The following is a 19,773-nucleotide window of genomic DNA, read 5'->3' as shown; positions in this document are numbered from 1 at the left end:
TCATAGAGACAAACGAGACAAACAACCATTCACTCTCTCACTCACACCTAGGGACAATTTAAAGTTACCAATCAGCCTAACATGCATGTTTTTGGTCTGTGGGTGGAAACCGGAGCACCCGGAGAAAACCCACGCATGCACGGAGAGAACATGCAAACTCCACCCAGAAAGGCCCCTGGACCGGGGTTTGAACCAAACATGCTCGCTGAGAGGCAGCAGCTCTACCAGTTGTGCCACCGTGCTGCCTAACCACAGATGTGTGTTTTCTAATTTAACCTTACTTCCGAGAACAACAAGATGACTGCATCCTTCTGGGAAATATGGTTCTTCTGATTCAGTGTTGGGCTCACAGTGGCACAGTAGAGCTGCTGCCACTCAGCGAGCAGGTTACCCTGGTTCAAATCTCAGTCAAGGGGCCTTCCTGGGTGGAGTTTGCATGTTCTCCCCATGCATGTGCGAGTTTACTCCGGTACAAACAAACATTCACTCTCACTCACACCTAGGGACTATTTAGAGTTACCAATCAGTCTAACGTGCATGTTTTTGGTCTGTGGGAGGAAACCGGAGTACCCGGAAAAAACCCACACATGCAGAGAGAGAACATGCAAACTCCACCCAGAAAGGCCCCCGGACCGGGATTTGAACCAGCAACTTTCTCGCTGAGAGGCAGCAGCTCTTCCAGTTGCTCCACCGTGCTGCCCATTTTAATGTAATCTGTAATGTAATTTTTTGATGATGTTGGATGTAACTGGGATCCTGTGTACACAATTTCATTCCACCTCATGTACCACATGTGATGTGAATGAAATAAAAAACCTTGAACCTCAATATTCATTCACATGTATGTGCAAATTAAAAATTTTATTGTCCACTGTTGTCATCATTCTTTGTTTAAAATAGGTCTCTCTTGTAAATGAGTCCTCGAGGCTCATTGAGACTAACCTGTATAAATAAAGGTTGAATGAATGTATTTTCACATATATATATATATATATATATATATATATATATAGATAGATAGATAGATAGATAGATAGATAGATAGATAGATAGATAGATATAGATATGTTTTAAATAACACTGCGAGTAAGGCAATAAGATGGTTTAATTTCATACTTTGTTCATCTGATGATCATCTTGGTTTATGCTTCAAAACTGTGTACTCCAGAGGTTCAACTTCAGTGATCAGCCATAACATTATGGCTACCTGCCTAAAATGTGAAGATTCTCCTTGTACAGCCAAAAGAGCTCTAATAATTGAAGACATGCAGACGAACAACATGCAGAGATGTCCCAAATGCACTGATATACCAGGATGTCTGGAATAAACCATCTAAGCTCTAAGATGATAACAAAAGACATTCAGCACTGAGCAAAATGAACACCACAAATGGTTTGTTGTGTTTCTTGAGTCACTCCCAAACAACTTTTGAGGGGCCCATTGCTGTTCCTGCTATGGAGGATTGCCATAAGGGGGGCACAACTGATCGCAAGAAGTGTTTTTTTGGTTTGCAAGTGTTGTAAGTTCTTTATGAAGATGCGTTTTTCCCAGCATAGCACAGTGCTCACAACATGATAAGTATCACTCACTTTACTTGTCAGAAGTTTTAATGTTCTGGCTGATGAGTTTATCTATATTTTGGAGGCAGATATTTATTTTGTGGTTTTATTTTTCACAGTTTGCTTCAGCTTCAACACTACAGTGTTGAGTATCACACTATGTCTGATTCATCTGTTTATTTGAACCAAGGTGTCTATTTTAGTTTTTATTTTTCTTTATCACATGGGAAAACCTTGGCAGAACACTGGGTTTTGGAGAAGTACCATAAATATGTCTAAAAAAGTTAAGTCTGGTCCTCTAGACATTCAAAAAACAAGTTTTGTTTTTTTAGATTTTTCTACCTGGATTGTTGATCATTCATCAAGATATCCCTTAAATATGGCAACAACAAAAAAAAAAGGGGATTTTGAAGTTTAGGTTTTGCTATTTTGAGTGATAAGCAGGGCAAGTTGTTCAGATGAGATTTTAATACAAGACCTGGGGTCAATTACAAATGAGTGTATTCATGTTCTTGCTGTTGTTAATTTTTATTTTATTATTCTGATTTTGTAAGGAGCCAGTGGTTAGAGGTCAGGGCCGCACAAAACAAAGTTATGAATTCATGTTTTCATGACTGTTCCACTGTTTGTTTGACAGAGTCAATAAACTAAAGCCCAGTGACAGGATATTTAAATAAAAAGTGATGATATGTTGATGCAGTGATTTGCACTGTCAACACACAGTGGTTTTTACCTTCCTGTGTGGACTTTGCATGTTTCTCTGCAGGTGTTCTGACTTCTCCCCACAGGCCAAACACCTGACTGCTGGTTTAACTGATGATTCTCAACTAGCCACAGTATGGAGACTGGCTCCTTGTGTTTATGTCGTGATAATATGTCATCTTCTTCAAGACGTACCCTTCCTCTTGTTCAATGTCAGCTGGATAAGGTTTCAAGTTTCTGTAAGCAAGCTGGGATGGATGAGTGGATGAGTGGATGAATGGAAGCTGCGTTTTGAAGACTACAATATCTGGACTTCGACTCTACTGGATGCACAAACTGCTACACAAACCATCAGGACGTTAATCACTCCTGTACATTATATTTACATAACGCGGGTGTGCTGATGTGCTGAACCTTGCACCACCATAACTAAAATAATATCCCAGATGTTTACCAAGTGTTATTATATATTACACAGCTGTTGAGTCGTTTCACAATGCAACGCAATAAATCTGGAACCTTTCTGAAAGTCGAACGTAGGTGAGACAAATAGATGAAACATAGAAATACCAGAATAATCCAGTGTTCTGAAATAATAGGTACCGGTAATTAAAAAATATGAACGGCAGTAATATGTTTCTGTTTTCAACAAAGTTCAGTCAGGTCATCTGGACGGTTTCTTTTTGTTGTTGTTGTTGTTGAGATGTTTCGTCCTTCATCCAAAGGACTTCATCAGTCCGAGGAGCCACAACAAACTTAATCCCACAAGCAGCACACTCACACAGTGGACCAACTAGTTTGCTGGTGATAAGATGGTTTCTGGGGCCCACACTCTCCCCCATCGACTCATCTGAGGCAGCCATAGCCAGTATAGTGGTTTGTAACATCAAAGTTAATGTTCAATAATCCAGGTAGAAAATCCAACAATGTTCAGTCAGGTCATCTGGATGGTTTCTGTTTTTTGTTGAGATGTTTCATCCTTCATCCAAAGGACTTCAGCTGGTTGGTCCACTATGGGAGTGTGTTGCTTGTGGGACTGAGTTTATTGTGGCTCCTCAGACTGATGAAGTCCTTTGACAAAATATCTCTTAAAAAAAAAAAAAGAAGAAGAAGAAAGAAAGCATCCAGAAGATCTGACTGAAGGATGGTGGATTTTTTTACCTGGATTATTGAGCACGAACGTTGATCTTTCTGTTTTCATTTACAAGTTGTAGAGCACTGAAAAAAATAGATCACATTAAATCATGGGGGCCGATATGGGGTAGAGGCAGGGCAGCCGACTCGGGACCCGAAAGTCCCAGGCTCAATTCCCAGCCATTTCCACATATTTTGGTGCCTCTGAGCAAAACACCCAATCCTCCATTGCTCCCCAGGCACCTACATATCTACCCACTGCTCCACCTGGGTATATTCCAGGTGCAATGTGTGAAATGCGAGAACTAATTTTGCCATTGTATGAAAACATTCAATAATCAACACTTATTTTTATTATAACACTTGTTATTATTAATAATAAACACCATAGTTCCAAAACCTTTTTACCAGTGCCAGTAGGTCTACTCTGGATCCCTTTGGTAGTACTCAAAAAGAAAATTGTGGTATCAACTACTTACAAGTTAAATTACAAGCCAATTAATCATTGCCATGAGCTGAACTGTTAACATGAGCTAAATTATGGCAACAGGCCAAAAGGTGAGCGTTTCAAGCAAATACAATATTTGGTCCAACTTGAAACTTAAAGTATACATTGGAGAACAGTTTTAGAGCCCTGATGGAAACTATAGTGAGCAATGGGTCGCCAATATGACAGTAGCTACATTAGAGTCAGCAGTGGAGTTTGGACTGCAAATAGTGCCAAACAGTGAGAAGATTTAATTCAACTTATCTTTTTTAATTTATCTATTTATTTTTAGTTTTTGTGAACCAAATAAGAGACTGCAGTTTATGTAACGTTGTTTCGTACAACAACTCCAATGAACTTGGTATTTTCCTCAGGTGGTGCTTGTTGTAAAAGGTTTGAGGATCACTGACGTCATGTGAAACTATAGCAGGTGTGGTTGTTTTCAGTTTGAACGTAAAGCTGCTAAAAAAGTTCGAGCTACTGATAAGAAAACTTTGTATTTGACATATGAGGCTTTCATAAAGCTATGAAAGCCTCATATGTCAGGCGTGTACCTTGAACCTTTCAAACGTAAAGATGGAGAGAGGAAAACTATTTCAAAGTTTTGCTCTATAAGCGTAACATGTTTGGCGTTTAGATAAATGGCAATAAAACAGCTAAATTGATTTTTCTGAGCAAATCATTCAAAAGGTAACAGTCTGCATGACCCCAACTCCCCATACGTCCCACATACCTTCTGTCATAATTTGTCATTAACAGAACTTCACCCAGAGAGACAAACAGAACTGGTATCACCTTTTGTAAATTTGTCAAGACGTAACACAAAAGACCCAGACCCAAAGCACCTGCAGATAAGATACAGGCTTCCTGACTCATGTGGAGGGGCTTGACACACAAAGAGCAGCTATATCACAGTGGAAAAAGCAAGACGCTGGTCAGAACACTGAAATAAAATGGAGAAGAAGAAGGGCCGAGCTCTGACTGTTGTGCTTCTGGCGTTTTTGCGAGGTACATCCGGATGATTTTCTGATCACTGGTTAAAAGCAGAAATGTAAATGGGCTTTTTGTACTGTAAATATATATATTTCTTCTGTAGGTTTTTTGGCCTCTAACGCTGTAGAAGTTACGCCTTCCATCAACCCTGCGGTGGCCGGGGGAACAGTGACACTCTCGTTGTCTCCTTCCGTGAATATGAAAAGTGGAAGCTGGGCTTTGGGAGGCACTCTTGTCCTCACCTGGCTTGGGGACCAGCAGGCGGTTTTTCCCAGCCACAGCGGCAGGGCATCAGTAAACAGCACCACCGGAGCTCTCACGCTGAGTCCTCTCAAGCTAAGCGACTCTGGAGTCTACATATTGCAGAGCAGCGACCCGGCTCTGATGGCCAACGCTTCTGTCACTGTAATAGGTGAGACCAGTCTGAAGATATACTTAAATCAGGATTTCAAATGGTTCACTTATTATCAACCTATCTGTGTACCCTATCCAAATGTTAAGCAGCAAAAACAGATGTATAGATGTAAACCGTCTGGAGTTAAGTCGTGCAAAGTGACAGAACAGGAATAAAGGGTGACACTTTACAATAAGGTACACAAAATTTGGTTAACTACTAAGGAACGAATCAGGAACTAATCAGGGGCTAATGGGTAGTTGACCAGTACTTAACTGGGGAACACACAGCCAAGCCTCATTAGGGGACTACTGGTTTGTTACCTGGGAAATGAAGAGTAACTAATCAGGAACTAATGGGTAGTTAACCAGTACTTACTGAGGACCACACAGCCAAGCCTTATTAGTGGACTATTGGTTAGTTACCACAGAAAAAGAGGAGAAATGATCAATTTGGGTTCTGAATAAACCCTGAACCAGCTCGTAATAGTGATAAACCCGTTTCCTAGTGATTACTGATTTTATTGGATTCTTACCACTGATTAGCAATTTCATAATCTTGTACTGGTGTCATCTTAACTATGTCTGGCTATCACTTACTGAGTACCAAATCATTGCCTGGCTATTACTCAGCACCCACATGTAGAATTTCTCCTCTGTGATAACAAACCAGTAGTCCCCTAAAAACACTTGGCTGTGTGTTCCCCAGTAAGTACTGGTTAACTACCCATTAGCACCAGATTTGTTCCTCTTTGGTTTCATTGGTAACTACCCATTAGTTCCTGATTAGTTCATCTTAATTTAGAAAGTAACTAACCACTAGTCCCCTAATAGGTGTGGCTGTGTGTGTTCCAGTAAGTACTGGTTCCTGATTCGTTCCTGAGGTGTACCTTAGTAGTTAATCAAGTTCTGTGTACCTTATTGTAAAGTGTTACCGAATAAATATTTCTTGGGGCTGCAATGAACCACTTCAGGTAAAAGAAGACAGGAACAAACTGATTTGTTGACGCTTTGCTTTTGACCTGAACAACTTTTTGTTGTAATGAAACAAAAACTGAAAAGTTTTCTCATGGGGGGGTGAAGGAACTCATGCCACTGCCTTGTGATATTTAGACTGACATCTCATAAAACATTCTCACCAAGTCAACAAACTGTGTTCAAGCTTTGCTGCTCCTCTGGTAATATCAAGGTGCCCTCTGGCTATTTCTCCATCAACACTCAGCTTTGTGTGACGGTGTTCGCCATCCTTTCCCAGAACCCAGCCCTTCAGCAAGAAATACTGGAAGATCTGTCTGCGTTTCTATTTCTGCATACACAAAGAAACCTTTTAATAAGACACATTCAATATCTTAGAAACTGTAAAAGTATTCCATGAGCTTTGCATTTACACTTACCTAAATCATTTGGAAGTCCTAAGACCTTAAAAAGTAGAGTGTTGTTTTTGAAAGATAATACTTTTTCTCATAAATCCTACTTACTTATAAGGATTTTTATTTTTAATGACTCTAGCAAAAGTTGTATAAAAAAATAATTTGGATAATTAATATTTCTGGTGTCACTAAGTTTTATTTGTTTTAAAAGAAAAGCCAGCAAGTTTAGACCGATATAGATATTTTTCACATCAGACAGTATGTAGTTTTAACTGGAATATTCTATATTATTTTGTTTAGTTAAAGTTTAAATGGTTTATAATGTAGTAGTTTGTTAGAATAAGATAAGAATATCTTCTTTTAATAAAATAATACTGATAAACACTGAATTTACGGACACCACCTTTACAAATGCTCATATATATATATATATATATATATATATATATATATATATATAATTTTTATTTTATTTTATTGTTTGACACATTTATACAAGCAAATTCAGTCCATTGATTACATTGATTAAGATCAAAGTTCATGCTCAATAATCCAGGTAAATATCCAACAAAGTTACTGTAAATCAGGTCATCTGGATGGTTTCTTTTTTTTTTTTTGTGATGAAACGTTTCGTCCTTCATCCAAAGAACTTTGTCAATCCGAGTCAAAAAAAAGAAACCGTCCAGATGAACCTGATTGAACTTTGTTCCATTGATTAAGGTTAACCAGAAAAGTGAATGATGTTTTGTGTTTGTTAGTCACACTCTTTATTTTTTAGACGGTTTTATGTCATGGTTTCTGATGGTGTTGATGAAAAACATGCTTTTGCCTTAAATTGTCACTTTAAACATGAACTCTGGACCAAATATTAACAGCTTTAACAATGAACTTGTAATTGTCGCCAGCTTTTTTTATTTATATATATATATATTTAGTATTTACATACCACAAAACCCATCTGGTGTGCAGTAAGTTGGTAAATAGTTTGTCTCACTTCCACAGAAGCTGTTTCGAATGTGACACTCAACACAAACCAAACGGACCTAATTGAGTTCGGGAGTTCAGCACTCATGCAGTGCTCGGTCTCGTCTGGATCTTCTCTCTCCTTCCTCTGGATGAACGGTAGCTTTCCAGTTACAACCAGCAGCAGAGTTCAGATCACTAATGGAAACTCCACTCTCGCCATCACCAACGTGACCCGCTATGACTCAGGACCATTCAGCTGTTATGCATTTAATCCCGTCAGTAATGGGACCAGTGGTCCAGTAAACTTCACCATCAGCTGTGAGTCAGAGTTTTACCTGCACAGTCACTGGGCTACACCACAAAGCTTTAACGTGCAGTTTATACTCATTTGGCTTGCATCATTTCTGTAATCCTCTCAGATGGTCCAGATAGCATGGCTCTAACAGTGAACGGGTCAAGCGGTACTTCCTTCCCAGTTGGATCCAATCTGACCTTACTGTGTTCAGCAAACTCCAGCCCCCCAGCTCAGCTTCAGTGGGCCTTCAGAGGAAATCTGATGAACTCAACAGGAACCATGTTGGAGTTGTTCCAAGTCACACAGGACCAAAGTGGTCCATACACCTGCCTGGCCTTCAATAACATCACCAACGTGAACAACAGGATAACCAAAGACATTATTATATCAAGTAAGTTTCTGTGTTTTAGTAAATGAAATTAAATTTCATCCGTTTGTCAGAAGCTTCATCCTTTTGTTTGTACAGAGTCCGAACAGCAGGTGATGAATGTGCTGCTCCTTCTTCTGTCAACGACTGGATTCATTTTATCATTACCAGGTAAATTATTAACAAATGAGTTTATTGTTACTTAAAACTTCTCAATAACAGATAAAACTGTTCCCTTAACATTTTTCTACATGGTGATCATAATGTTCACATTTTTGTTAACAAAATAAAATCAAATGTGATTGTTTAAATACACTAAGTTTTGAACTATTATTCAGGTACAATTCCAAATATGATCAATCTTGTTCTTGAAAGTGTCTTTAATGCTTTTTCACCCACAAGTAGATTCTGCCAAAATAAGTTTTGCGAATAGTAACAACTTTTTCTAATTCTTAAAAAAAAAAAAAAAAACACACACACACAATATAAAACAGTCATTCTGGTGAAAAATAAAAATGATTTTTTTCTTTTTCAGATTAATTTGGCTCATTCAGCTCCTGGATGACTTTGCAGCAGTGAAGAAATCCGGATCTCAATATTTAATTTGTTAACAATATCTGAAATCAATGAGATTTTTCATTTGTGGTAAATCTGTACAAATCTGTGATTTTGAAGATTTTACCATTGATGTGGTATAATAAGGAAAAATAAGAATAAAATGTTTGGACAAATTAATAAATCAAGGTGATACAAACCAGCGACCCGTTGGTGCAGTGCTGTTGCCTCACAATGAGAAGGCCACAGGTTTGCCTCACTGCCTTTCTGTGTGGAGTGTGCAAGTTTTCCCTGTGCATTTTATTTTTGTATTGTAACCACAAGAGAGTCCCTCCATTTATGTGGCTTCACCTTCTGCATTCTAGTCTTATGTGTACATATTTGCGTTGTACCTCGGTGCAATTCCAATAAAGTTTATTCTGATTCTGATGTGCACTTATAACAAATGTCAACAATTAAGCAATAATTAATTTGCCTCTTACAATATAAAAAAAAATCACAAGCTCTAAAAGCCTTTTCAAATTTAAGAATTTGTCATGACTTTTCAGAAGCATTTTGTTTACACCCATTTTGTTTACCTCTTCTTCACATTCCTAAAAATTCTGGTGAAAATAGAACATTTAACAAAAACACAAAATGCTTCAACACATCAGATTGAAGGAGTTTCCTGGTTCTCTTTTCTGTACTTGTTTAAAATATGTATGTCTAAAGTTCTATCTAAAACATGATATGCATAACCTACGTGACACTAAGAGTATAATTTGCTTAATACTTTAAAGATTAATATTTCCTAGAGCCCTGGGCAATTTATTTTTATTTATTAATTTCTTTATTGGAATAAGCAAGGGACAAAAGAAAAAGAAAAGAAAAAGTCAAATGCCAACAAGTATTGTGACGCATATGACAAAACTCTTTTTCCAAACATCGGTGATAACAGCTGCGCATGTCATTCATGGCAGCAACATACTCTTGTACATACCCTTGTAATGAAGATAAACTATTCTCAATAAAGTCATCTGTTTGGATGCTAGTCAAATGGAAACAATTGTCTGCGATTTTCTTAGAAAATATGACATCACCCTGTTGGTTTGTGATTACAGTAAACAGTTTAGGAGAAAGAACGTGTCCATTACGGTACAGAGAGAAACTATTGATAAATCCGGTTTGACCATTTTTTATTTGTTGAGTTCACTTTCAAATAACCCAAACTGTACAAAGTATACAAAGTATTTAGTTAATTTCTTAAACAGTTTAGTTTCTTTTACATAAATGTGTATTTGTTATCACACAGTTTAATTTGACCACTTTATTCCACTATTTTTATTATCTATTTGAGATTAACAAGTTTCGTGAAGAGTTTGATGTACAGTAATAGCATTCTTTTCCTTTGTGGTACATTAAGCTCCAAATGATGTCCAAAAATCAAGTGGTGCAGTGTTCTGGTCAGCTAACAGTTGAAGAATGATGGACTAAAGTTTACAGTAAATGGCCACTCCTGGTAGTTCCATTAAGACCTGGGTACATCAGGGCAAAACAAGGTGTGGCAGCATGTGATGGTGATGGAAGACGGAACGACTATTGCATCAAAAGAACTGAGAGCTGCAGAGCCAACATTTGCTGATTAGAAAGAAGGATCAGACAACATCTCCAGGATTGAGTTTTAAAGCAATAGCCTGGTCCATTTGGTTGCTGAAGTTCTCAGATGAAACGAGAGTGGGGCAGAATGACGTCTTCAACAGCCTTTCTCCTAATTCTGACCACAATAATATCTGCAGGTAAAGCTGGACGATCTTTTAATTTGGATTTGTTTGCAAAGATTACACTCAACTCTACGTTGGTTTACATATTTTGCTGATTTAAAAATCAAACGTTAAAGAATTTAGTGGTTTAAAAATGCTTTTGTAGAAAACGGCTTATTTTTTATTCAATTGTTAAATGTTTAACACAACAAATATGCATGTCCATTACAGTAATTTAATGAATACTTTGCTAATCCTGCTAACACCTCAAAGTTATGTGTGTATGATTCATCAACTGTGTTTCTTATATTTCACTTCCTGTCTGTTTTCAGGTCTTGTTCACAGCCAAAGAATATATACCCCAACAAACCCTGTACCAGTGGGCAGCAACTTGACCATTTTCACTGATGTTAGTGTCACAGTGGGGGCCTGGTTATTCAACAACGATATCCTTGTGTTCATTTTCCCGGGAGGGCAAATCATAAATGATGCACATAAGGACAGAGTTTTATATGATTCATCTACATCATCTCTGACTATAATTTCAGCCACACTGGAAAACTCTGGAAAGTACAAATTACAACAAATAAATGTTTTTATTGCAAATTTAGACATCTCAATCCAAGGTAAGAGCTCTCACACACGTCTTGTTTGTTCACAAACATATTACAGGATACAAATAAAATAATGTTTAGTGTTTTTTCTTACAATTAGATGAACACTTGATTTTGATAGTGTTGCAGAAAAATATATTAAAGCTATGAACAAATGGCGTTTCTGTTTTGGGTCGCTGCAAAGAAGTGATCTGCAAGGCAATGCTATTAATCGCTTAGTCCTAATAATAGCTACAATGTATGTTTAGTATTTTGTATTTGACAGCTAGAAAATCAAATCAGCTTTAATTCAAGCCCTAATTGGTTTGAACTCAAGTTCATGTCGACTATGAACAGTTATTTCTTTAAAAAAAAAAAGATTTCTTCCTTGCGTTTCTCACTTGTCATACTCGTTAGTTTTTTTTTTTTTATATAAAAAACGCTTGACCCATAAGAATTTCTGCAATGACTCAGACGTCAATCAAATACTTTTAAAAAACAGCCCTGTTTCAAAGTTCAACGTTCAAAGTTCAAAGTTCAAGGTTCAAGGTTCTTTATTGTCATTCACATCACATGTGGTACATGAGGTGGAACGAAACTGTGTACTCAAGGTCCCAGTTACACCGAAAAATAGCTAAAATACAACGTATAAAAAGAAACAGTTTATAAGTATCTAAGATATACACTAAACACTGATAATGTAAAATAATACAGTATATTAAACAGCAGCCCCAACATGAGTCTGCAGTCGTCTGTAGTTTGAGGTACAGTCCTGAAAAAAAGATTACAACAATGAAATTTACATGTTAAGTTTCCGTTGAAATCCACAATACCTAACCATTTGCTTGTGATATGTTCTCTTTGCAGTGCCTGTTACAAATGTAACTCTGTCGGCAAGGAAAATAAATCTGATCGAATATAATGACACGGCAGTCCTCGTGTGCTCTGTGTCCAACGGCTCATCTTTGTCCTATACTTGGTTGGATGGGAACTCAGTAATCGTTGATGGTGGAAATGTACAGTTCAGCAATCAAAATACGACTCTTACCATATCCATGGTGGCCAGCTATAATCAGGGTCCATACAGGTGCAATGTGTCCAATGGAATTGGATATGAAGTTAGTGCTCCTCTACTGTTGAACATCAGTTGTAAGTTTGAATCAAAATTGAATGTACGTACGGGTATTTGTTTTAAAAAAAGTGCAACAATAACACCAAATCTTCCTCTTCTTTTATCAGATGGTCCAAAAAATACCACAATAACAGTCAATCCTGTGAAGACTATCTACAAAACAGGATCAAACGTCTCGCTGTTGTGCTCAACCGAGTCCAGCCCTTCAGCGATAATCCACTGGATGTTTAATGACACGTATCTGAACCAGTTTGGTCCACAGCTTACCTTAGAGAGCATCAGTGCAAGCAACTCGGGAAATTACAAATGTGTGGTTTACAACGCTGTCACACTGAGGTCCAGCAGTGCAAGTAGAGTGATTCAAACTATGGGTAAGAGGCATTTGTTAATTTGTTTAGCCACATTTGTTTGTTTGTTTAGCCACATTTGTTTGTTTGTTTAGTCACATTTGTTTGTTTGTTTAGTTAAATTTGTTACACTGAGAACTTGAAGTCTTACTTTATGAAATTGTGCAATCCAGATGAATATAAGAGAAAGTGAATTCAGTATTAAGTTTGGTTAAAATAACAATTACGATATTTATTCTTGCAAAGCTAAAGTAACTTTAGTGAAGCAGTCAGTATGTTTTGCATTTTTTATGCATTAAACAAACAACACATACAATAGTTGTAAGTTTTAGAGTTACAGCTATTTGAAACTTACCATCTTGTGTGTAAGAGACCACAGGATGTTTTTATCCTGATGCATGCTCAATAATCCAGGTAGAAAAAGGATGTTTTTAGACTTTATGTTGAGATCATTTAGCAAAAAGTTGCACCTAAATCTATATTTATTGAACAAATCATTACTTGCATTAATTATAAGAGTAAACAGGGATATTGGTCAGTTTATTGTTGAAAGGACCTAAATGCATGCCTGGAGACAGTTTCAGGCTATCAGAAAGAACAAAACAGAACAATAAAAAAAAAAACATAGGTCATTGTTATAAAATGGTCAAATATTATTAAATAAGCAAAAATATCAAAACGCTGAAAAACTAAAAACATAACAAATCAAGTATTTCCAAAAATAACAAAAAAAAATTACGCTATAATTTTAATTTTTTTTTTTCAAAATGTGCCATATTATTTAAACCTTTCCTATTCATTTTTGTCCCCCACACTAGATCCTCTCACAACAGTTGCTGTGATTCAAACTGGTGGCCCAGCAGCTCTTCATGAACCATTCACTCTGATTTGTGACGTGCCTGAACCTGCTGACACTGTTTTGTGGTGGAAGGATGATCAACTCATTTCTGCTGATAACACAACAGTCTTTGACGTGACCAACAAAACACTCACTATAAGTTCAGCCCAACTTTCTGACAACGGAAACTATCAGTGCCAAGCTTTTAATGCTGTTAGCAACATGACCAGCAGCCCCTACGAGCTTCAAGTTCATTGTAAGAGCTTGATATCTTCTCAGTTTCATTCACAAAAGCAGGCTCAAATGAGGCATTTCCAAATGTGGCTCTATCTTGCTGTTAAATCACAAAATATTTAGAACTTAATTAATATCTGAGACAGGTTGATCAGAGAATTCTTGATTAGTAAATTGGCTAAATGTTTGGAAAGGTATGCAGCCATGTTTTGTGTGACGGTATTCAAAAGTTGTATTCATGCTTTCAGATGGACCAGACATGCTCACCATCGTGGGACCAAATGTGGTGAAAACAGGAGACAATGTTACACTCAGCTGTCATGCAGAATCGGTACCACCAAGCCTCTATAGATGGTACTTCAAGGGGTCTATAGTCTCCAACATGTCTGACTACATCACACCTCCTCTATCTAAAGACATGAGTGGGAAATACATCTGCATGGCATTCAATAACATCATCAACAAAAACAGCACTGACTTCATAATGCTTACTGTTGTTGGTAAGAATTAAATAGATATAGTATTCTTATCCCCAACATTATAGTTTGTTGTACAACAATGTAAGGCGTTTCATACAAGACCATTTTAACTGTTGTGGGTTTTGCTTTGTTTTCAGACCCAATTGAAAAGGTTCAAATTGAGGCTCAGGCACATGATGCTATAGAAGGAGATTCGTATGTGTTAACGTGCATTGTAACGGGAACTGTTGACCGTATTTATTGGATGAAAAATGGTGAACCACTTCAGGCAGACAACAGAACTGTTTTCGAGATGGATAACCAAACAGTCATGTTCATGACTGTGGAACGTTCTGATGCCCAACACTACCAGTGCATGGCTATTAATGCTTTTGGAAACATGACCAGTGATTCTTACTGGCTCCTGGTCATCTGTAAGTAAAATTGGTTCTGTGCTATCAAGTACTGAAAGTTTGTGAACTATTGTGTAGATAAAATAGATTATTTAAATTTATGTCCATGTTTTTAGACGGACCAGAGACACCAACCATTTGGGGACCAAATGCGGTCAGGAGAGGAAACAATGCCACACTCAGCTGTCAGGCAGCCTCGGTCCCTCCAAGCATCTTCAAGTGGTATTTCAATGGATCTATGGTCTCCAATATGTCTGAGTATGTCACACCTCCTTTAACCAATGAAATGAGCTGGGAGTACATCTGCACGGCCTTCAACTACATCACCGGCCAAAATAGCACTGCCTCTGTAATGCTTACAGTTATTGGTGAGATTTAAATTAATATATTTAAACTGATGCCATTTTTCCCCTTTACAAAGATGAAATAAGACCAGTTAGAGATTTAACTAATAACTGTGAATTTTTGCTGTGGTTTCAGATCCAATTGAATATATCCAAATAGAAGCTGCTATGGACTCTTCCATTGAAGGTGGTGCACATGAATTAACATGCAACGTAATAGGAACTGTTGAATATATTAATTGGATGATCAATGGTGAACCACTTTATGCCGACAACAGCACTGATTTCTCCATGGATAATAAGACTGTCATGTTCAACCCTCTGGCCCAGTCTCATACTGGGGACTATCACTGCATGGCAACGAATGCTTTAGAGCGCATGGTCAGCTCTGCTTACAGTCTCCTTGTCTATTGTAAGTATAATATACAAAGTCTTTATGCTGCAAAAAACAAACTTTTTTTATATACATTATTATAAACATGTTAAAAGATTTAACATCTACATGCAGTAAATAAAAATAGTGTTTACAGATATTCTAATAAAGTTAAGTCAGGTCCTCTAGATGATTCTTCTCTGCTGAGAAGAGTCAACAAAGAAGAATCTGTCCAGATGACCTGATTTAACCTTGTTAGATTTTTCTACCTGGATTATTGAGCATGCATCAGGACATTTAGTTATTCTTAATGTGCAATTGAAAATAGTTTAATAAAAAGAACACATAGCAGATTGTAGTTTTAAACAAATGTCAATATTGTCTTTATATAGTCAGATATATAAAACTAATTTTAAGTGTTATTTGTGATGCTATTTTTCCAAAGCAGAAAAAAATATGTGCTTCCCCTTCACATATATTTTAAAAATCTAAATATAATATTATATAATCAATGTATATGTGTAGTAAATAAAAACAACAAAGACTAAAATAGATTATAGTTTATTGGTGTTGACTATTCAGAAATGTTTAAACTAGACAGTTATTTCCAACTTTCCATTAGTCATCACCATTGACGAATTACTACTTTGTCCCAATACAAATACAAATAATACTAATTGTCTAACAGCAGCAACATGTGAGCAACACACGTAACAACGAAAAATTCAAAGAAGCGCAGTTTAATTCCAAGAGATAGGTTTATGCTTTATGCTTTCATAAGCCATTTCTAAAAGGCTTCCTATTTCAAGGTCAAGAGTAGAGCAAACAACTGTAAGAAATTCATGATGTAATGTTTTGGAATCTTTATTTGTTTATCCAGAAAGAACCATCCTCAGCTTAAAATAAATTCATATTTGAATGATCAAAATGTTAACTTTTTTTAATTTAGTACATCATTATTAGATAGAGAACTTTACTAATTGGCTTTTTTAATGTATGTGCATGTTCCTGTAAAGTGCCCTGAGACAACGTTGTTGTGATATGGCGTTATATAAATCAACTGAATTGAATTTTTAGTTGGATGATTGTTTAATATTAAAAATGATAAAACAGGGGTATATTTAATTTAATCCATTCTCGTCTTTTAACCGCACAAATTGTGGAATTTAGAGGCATCTAACCATGTAGATAAAGCTAATGTATGCACTAAAACGTGATTGTTATGACAGCTGTGATGAAAATAGGAGATGATTAAACTTACAAACTTTATTATAGAACTGCTCCTTAATGTCAGATGTCGTTACAGAATACCGCGTTGCCTGAAATCTTCATTATCTTACTGTTGTTCTCTTCAACAGTCTGTCCTATACTGTCACAGTAGCGCTCTCTAGTGACAAGAAGTAATAACAGCAACAGAAATGAACGTAAATGCATTCGATGTGTACCTGTAAGAACGCAACAATGATCATCCACTAAAAATGACTGAAAATGTTTTTGTTCAGATGGACCAGAGATGCCAACTATCATGGGACCCAATGAGGTGATGATGGGAGGCAGTGTCACACTGAGCTGCCAAGCAGCATCAAGCCCCCCAAGCCAATACACATGGTATTTCAATGGTTCTCTGGTTTCCAATATGTCCACATTAGTCACTCCTCCTTTGACCAAAGGCATCACCTGGAAATACATTTGCATGGCCTCCAACTACATAACCGGCAAAAACAGCAATGCCTCCATAATTATTACAGTTAATGGTGAGGTGGTTTTCAATTTACGTGAAACTTTTTTTTTTCTCTACAAAGATTAAATACGACCAGTCAAAAGACTAAACTGTGAATTTTGCTTTGTTTTCAGATCCAATTGAAACTGTACAGATTGCGGCTCAAATGAAACCTGCCATTGAAGGTGATTCGTATGAGCTAGCATGCAATGTGACAGGAACTGTTGATTATATTTATTGGATGAAAACTGGTGAACTACTTCAGGCTGACAACAGAATTATTTTCAACATGGGTAATAAGACAGTCAGGTTCATGTATGTGGATCGCTCTGATACTGGAGACTACAAATGCATGGCTATGAATGCAATTGAAAACATGACCAGCGCTTCTTACAGTCTGCTTGTTAACTGTAAGTATGTTTAAAACTTTTACTGTGTTGTCATGTATATGTATATTTTTATAAATTATACGTGAACAAGGATAGGAAGAACTCTCATCACAGATTACGACTTCATTTTACAGTTGGACCAGAGACACCCATCCTTTGGGGACCAGCGTATGGTGAAACAGGAAGTCAAGTTGTATTCAACTGCGATGCCATGTCGGTGCCTCTCAGTTCTCTCAGTTGGTGGTTCAATGAATCCATGAGGACCAATTCGTCAGTGTTTAACACTGGCCCTTTGACTTTAAACATGAGCGGGACATACACTTGCATGGCCTACAATCACGTGACGGGAAAGAACAGCACAAACTCCACGATGCTCACAGTCATAGGTATCAAAGTTTGGATGTTAAAGGCACAGAACAAAACACTTTGCATGAGTCATGGAAATACAGAATGGATCAATTAACTAGTTATTGTGCTGTAAATATTCTGAGATCAAAATACTTTACACATTACCTTTTGTTCACTTGTTTTATTTCCTGTGTTTACAGAGGCAATACAGTCAGTGACGATCCTCAACAGCACGATGCCAGTAAACCGTGAAAACTTCACGCTCACATGTCACATTGTTGGGCCCTATGACACAATCCACTGGAAGAAAGATGGCATGTATCTCAACATGAACGCTTCCAGCACCAACTCTTCCATGTACCACATTGAAAAGAACAGTCTTCACTTCACCTCTTTGACTGTGGAAAATAATGGGAACTACCAGTGCATTGCTATCAATAAGGCTGCGCTCCATAAAAGCCCCACGTACATCCTCAGCGTGAACTGTAAGAACCACTGGCACCAGTGCTTTTTAATAGTTTTTAGAAAATAAATGTTGCATTAAAGGCATTATTATTATGGCATGGATTGTAAACATCTATCATTTTAACTTGTACTTGCAAATAAGCACTTTGTGTTTGAATACATTTTGCAGAACAGCTTTTTTTTTTTTTTAACATTATAGTCACTTTCATGTTAATGTTGAAAGAAAAGTGAATTTAGACATACTGTATAATAGTAAAAAAAAATATATATATACATATATATAAAACAGCAAAATAAGCATTGCTAAGTTTTTATGTCTGTTTGCAGATGGTCCTCTGAACGTGCTCATCTCTGGCCCAGCTTCAGAAAAACCAAATGTCCCTGTGACTCTGACATGCTCTGCTGACTCGCAGCCAAAGTGTGACTTCCAATGGTTCCTGAACAATAAGTCAATGCCTGTAGGGAATGGATCCATTTTCACTTTCAACTCACAAAAAAGTAATGAGGGGAACTACATATGTGAGGCCACAAATCAAGTGACAACGCTCAAACTGATGCAGACTAAAACGTTTATTGTTGGTGAGTAAAAGTTACAACTTTTATTTCTTTGTTGCTGTTTTTGATGTAGTAATAGCATCTCCATCATGTTTTATAGTATTTTGTTAAAAAATACTTTTGTAATATCTTATAACATTGTAAAACAATCATCATGTTTAGTTCATTCCATAGTCTATTTAGTTCTAAATGTTTCAAAAGTAAAAATAATTACATCTGTTTAAACTTTAGTTTTAAATAATGCATCTTGTATTGTAAATATAAATTGTATTCACTCAGACCTTTAACCATTTTTTCTTTATTTGTCTTTTTCTTTAGCAGCCCAGGCCTCTGCGACTCATTTCATCACCAAAGGAAGTCTGATGTTCATGAGTCTCTACGCTCTTTCGGCCCACTTGCTTTTTCTTTGAGTCGTTGTGAAATCCAGCCAGAAGGCTTTTTGCTTTCTCTAAAACCTTCAAAATCAATCTTATATTGAAACATATACCCATATATAATGTGTGCATATGCACATTATATGCATATATATATTATACAGTAATACTGTAACTGTCTTAATTATTAGCAAATTATGCTACTTCTGAGTTTTATCACTGTTGTCACTTTTATGAGAGGTTTACCCTATGCACATAAATGAACACATTATTTTACAATGACAATCATAAGTATCTCTTCAAATGGCTCTAAACCTCTTTAAAATTATTTGCCACTGTCCCACTGAATCGCTGCTCTTTTTCTTGGTTGAACATTATTTAAGTTAGATCAAAATGTGGACATTTATTTGAACATGTATTTACTACATTTAATTGCTAATCAAATAAACAAATGCAACTGATTTTGTAGACATTTTTATTAGGAAAGTTTATTTAAAAAAAAGTGCAACCAGCAGGAATATAGTCAGTAAAACTCTGTGCAAGCTTTTTATTTAAAATGTAAATTCTGTATATAGCAAAGAACAAAAAATCATATATATATATATATATATATATATATATGATTTTTT

General features: G+C 36.6%; 2 protein-coding genes across 3 annotated transcripts; both read left to right on the top strand.

Moving 5' to 3' along the window:
* The first annotated feature begins 7,654 nt into the window (after positions 1–7,654).
* On the top strand, positions 7,655–8,317 carry LOC119409685 (carcinoembryonic antigen-related cell adhesion molecule 1-like). Its single transcript, XM_037676587.1, has 2 exons — positions 7,655–7,923; positions 8,025–8,317. Exons 1-2 carry the CDS (start codon positions 7,710–7,712, stop codon positions 8,315–8,317), a joined length of 507 nt encoding a protein of 168 aa, XP_037532515.1. The 5' UTR covers positions 7,655–7,709.
* Positions 8,318–10,431: 2,114 nt separating this feature from the next.
* On the top strand, positions 10,432–19,605 carry ceacam1 (CEA cell adhesion molecule 1). Of its 2 annotated transcripts, none has more exons than XM_037676867.1 (15): positions 10,432–10,597; positions 10,894–11,187; positions 12,022–12,303; positions 12,394–12,657; positions 13,452–13,727; positions 13,954–14,205; positions 14,322–14,597; positions 14,693–14,944; positions 15,057–15,332; positions 16,796–17,047; positions 17,148–17,423; positions 17,537–17,788; positions 17,951–18,235; positions 18,543–18,794; positions 19,092–19,605. In XM_037676867.1, exons 1-15 carry the CDS (start codon positions 10,525–10,527, stop codon positions 19,178–19,180), a joined length of 3,651 nt encoding a protein of 1,216 aa, XP_037532795.1. In that variant the 5' UTR covers positions 10,432–10,524; the 3' UTR covers positions 19,181–19,605. The 2 variants fall into 2 exon arrangements, with proteins under 2 accessions (XP_037532795.1, XP_037532794.1); XM_037676866.1 differs by having other exon boundaries at positions 19,089–19,605.
* The last annotated feature ends 168 nt before the right edge of the window (positions 19,606–19,773 follow it).

The sequence above is a fragment of the Nematolebias whitei genome, chromosome 5 (genome assembly GCF_014905685.2).
Source record: "Nematolebias whitei isolate Nwh7 chromosome 5, NemWhi1, whole genome shotgun sequence".
Lineage (NCBI taxonomy): Eukaryota > Metazoa > Chordata > Actinopteri > Cyprinodontiformes > Rivulidae > Nematolebias > Nematolebias whitei.
Note: the sequence above shows the minus strand (reverse complement) of the source record. Positions and strands in the feature narration are given on the sequence as shown.

What these genes read in the sequence shown, in the direction of transcription:
- LOC119409685 (XM_037676587.1), top strand. Translation starts at nt 7,710, where the DNA reads ATGCAGTGCTCGGTCTCGTCTGGATCTTCTCTCTCCTTCCTCTGGATG. An exon ending in AGTAAACTTCACCATCAGCT is followed by an intron (nt 7,924 to 8,024) that starts GTGAGTCAGAGT and finishes TAATCCTCTCAG; the next exon opens with ATGGTCCAGATAGCATGGCT.
- ceacam1 (XM_037676866.1), top strand. Translation starts at nt 10,525, where the DNA reads ATGAAACGAGAGTGGGGCAGAATGACGTCTTCAACAGCCTTTCTCCTA. An exon ending in TTACAGTCTGCTTGTTAACT is followed by an intron (nt 17,424 to 17,536) that starts GTAAGTATGTTT and finishes TTCATTTTACAG; the next exon opens with TTGGACCAGAGACACCCATC. An exon ending in GACTAAAACGTTTATTGTTG is followed by an intron (nt 18,795 to 19,088) that starts GTGAGTAAAAGT and finishes CTTTTTCTTTAG; the next exon opens with CAGCCCAGGCCTCTGCGACT.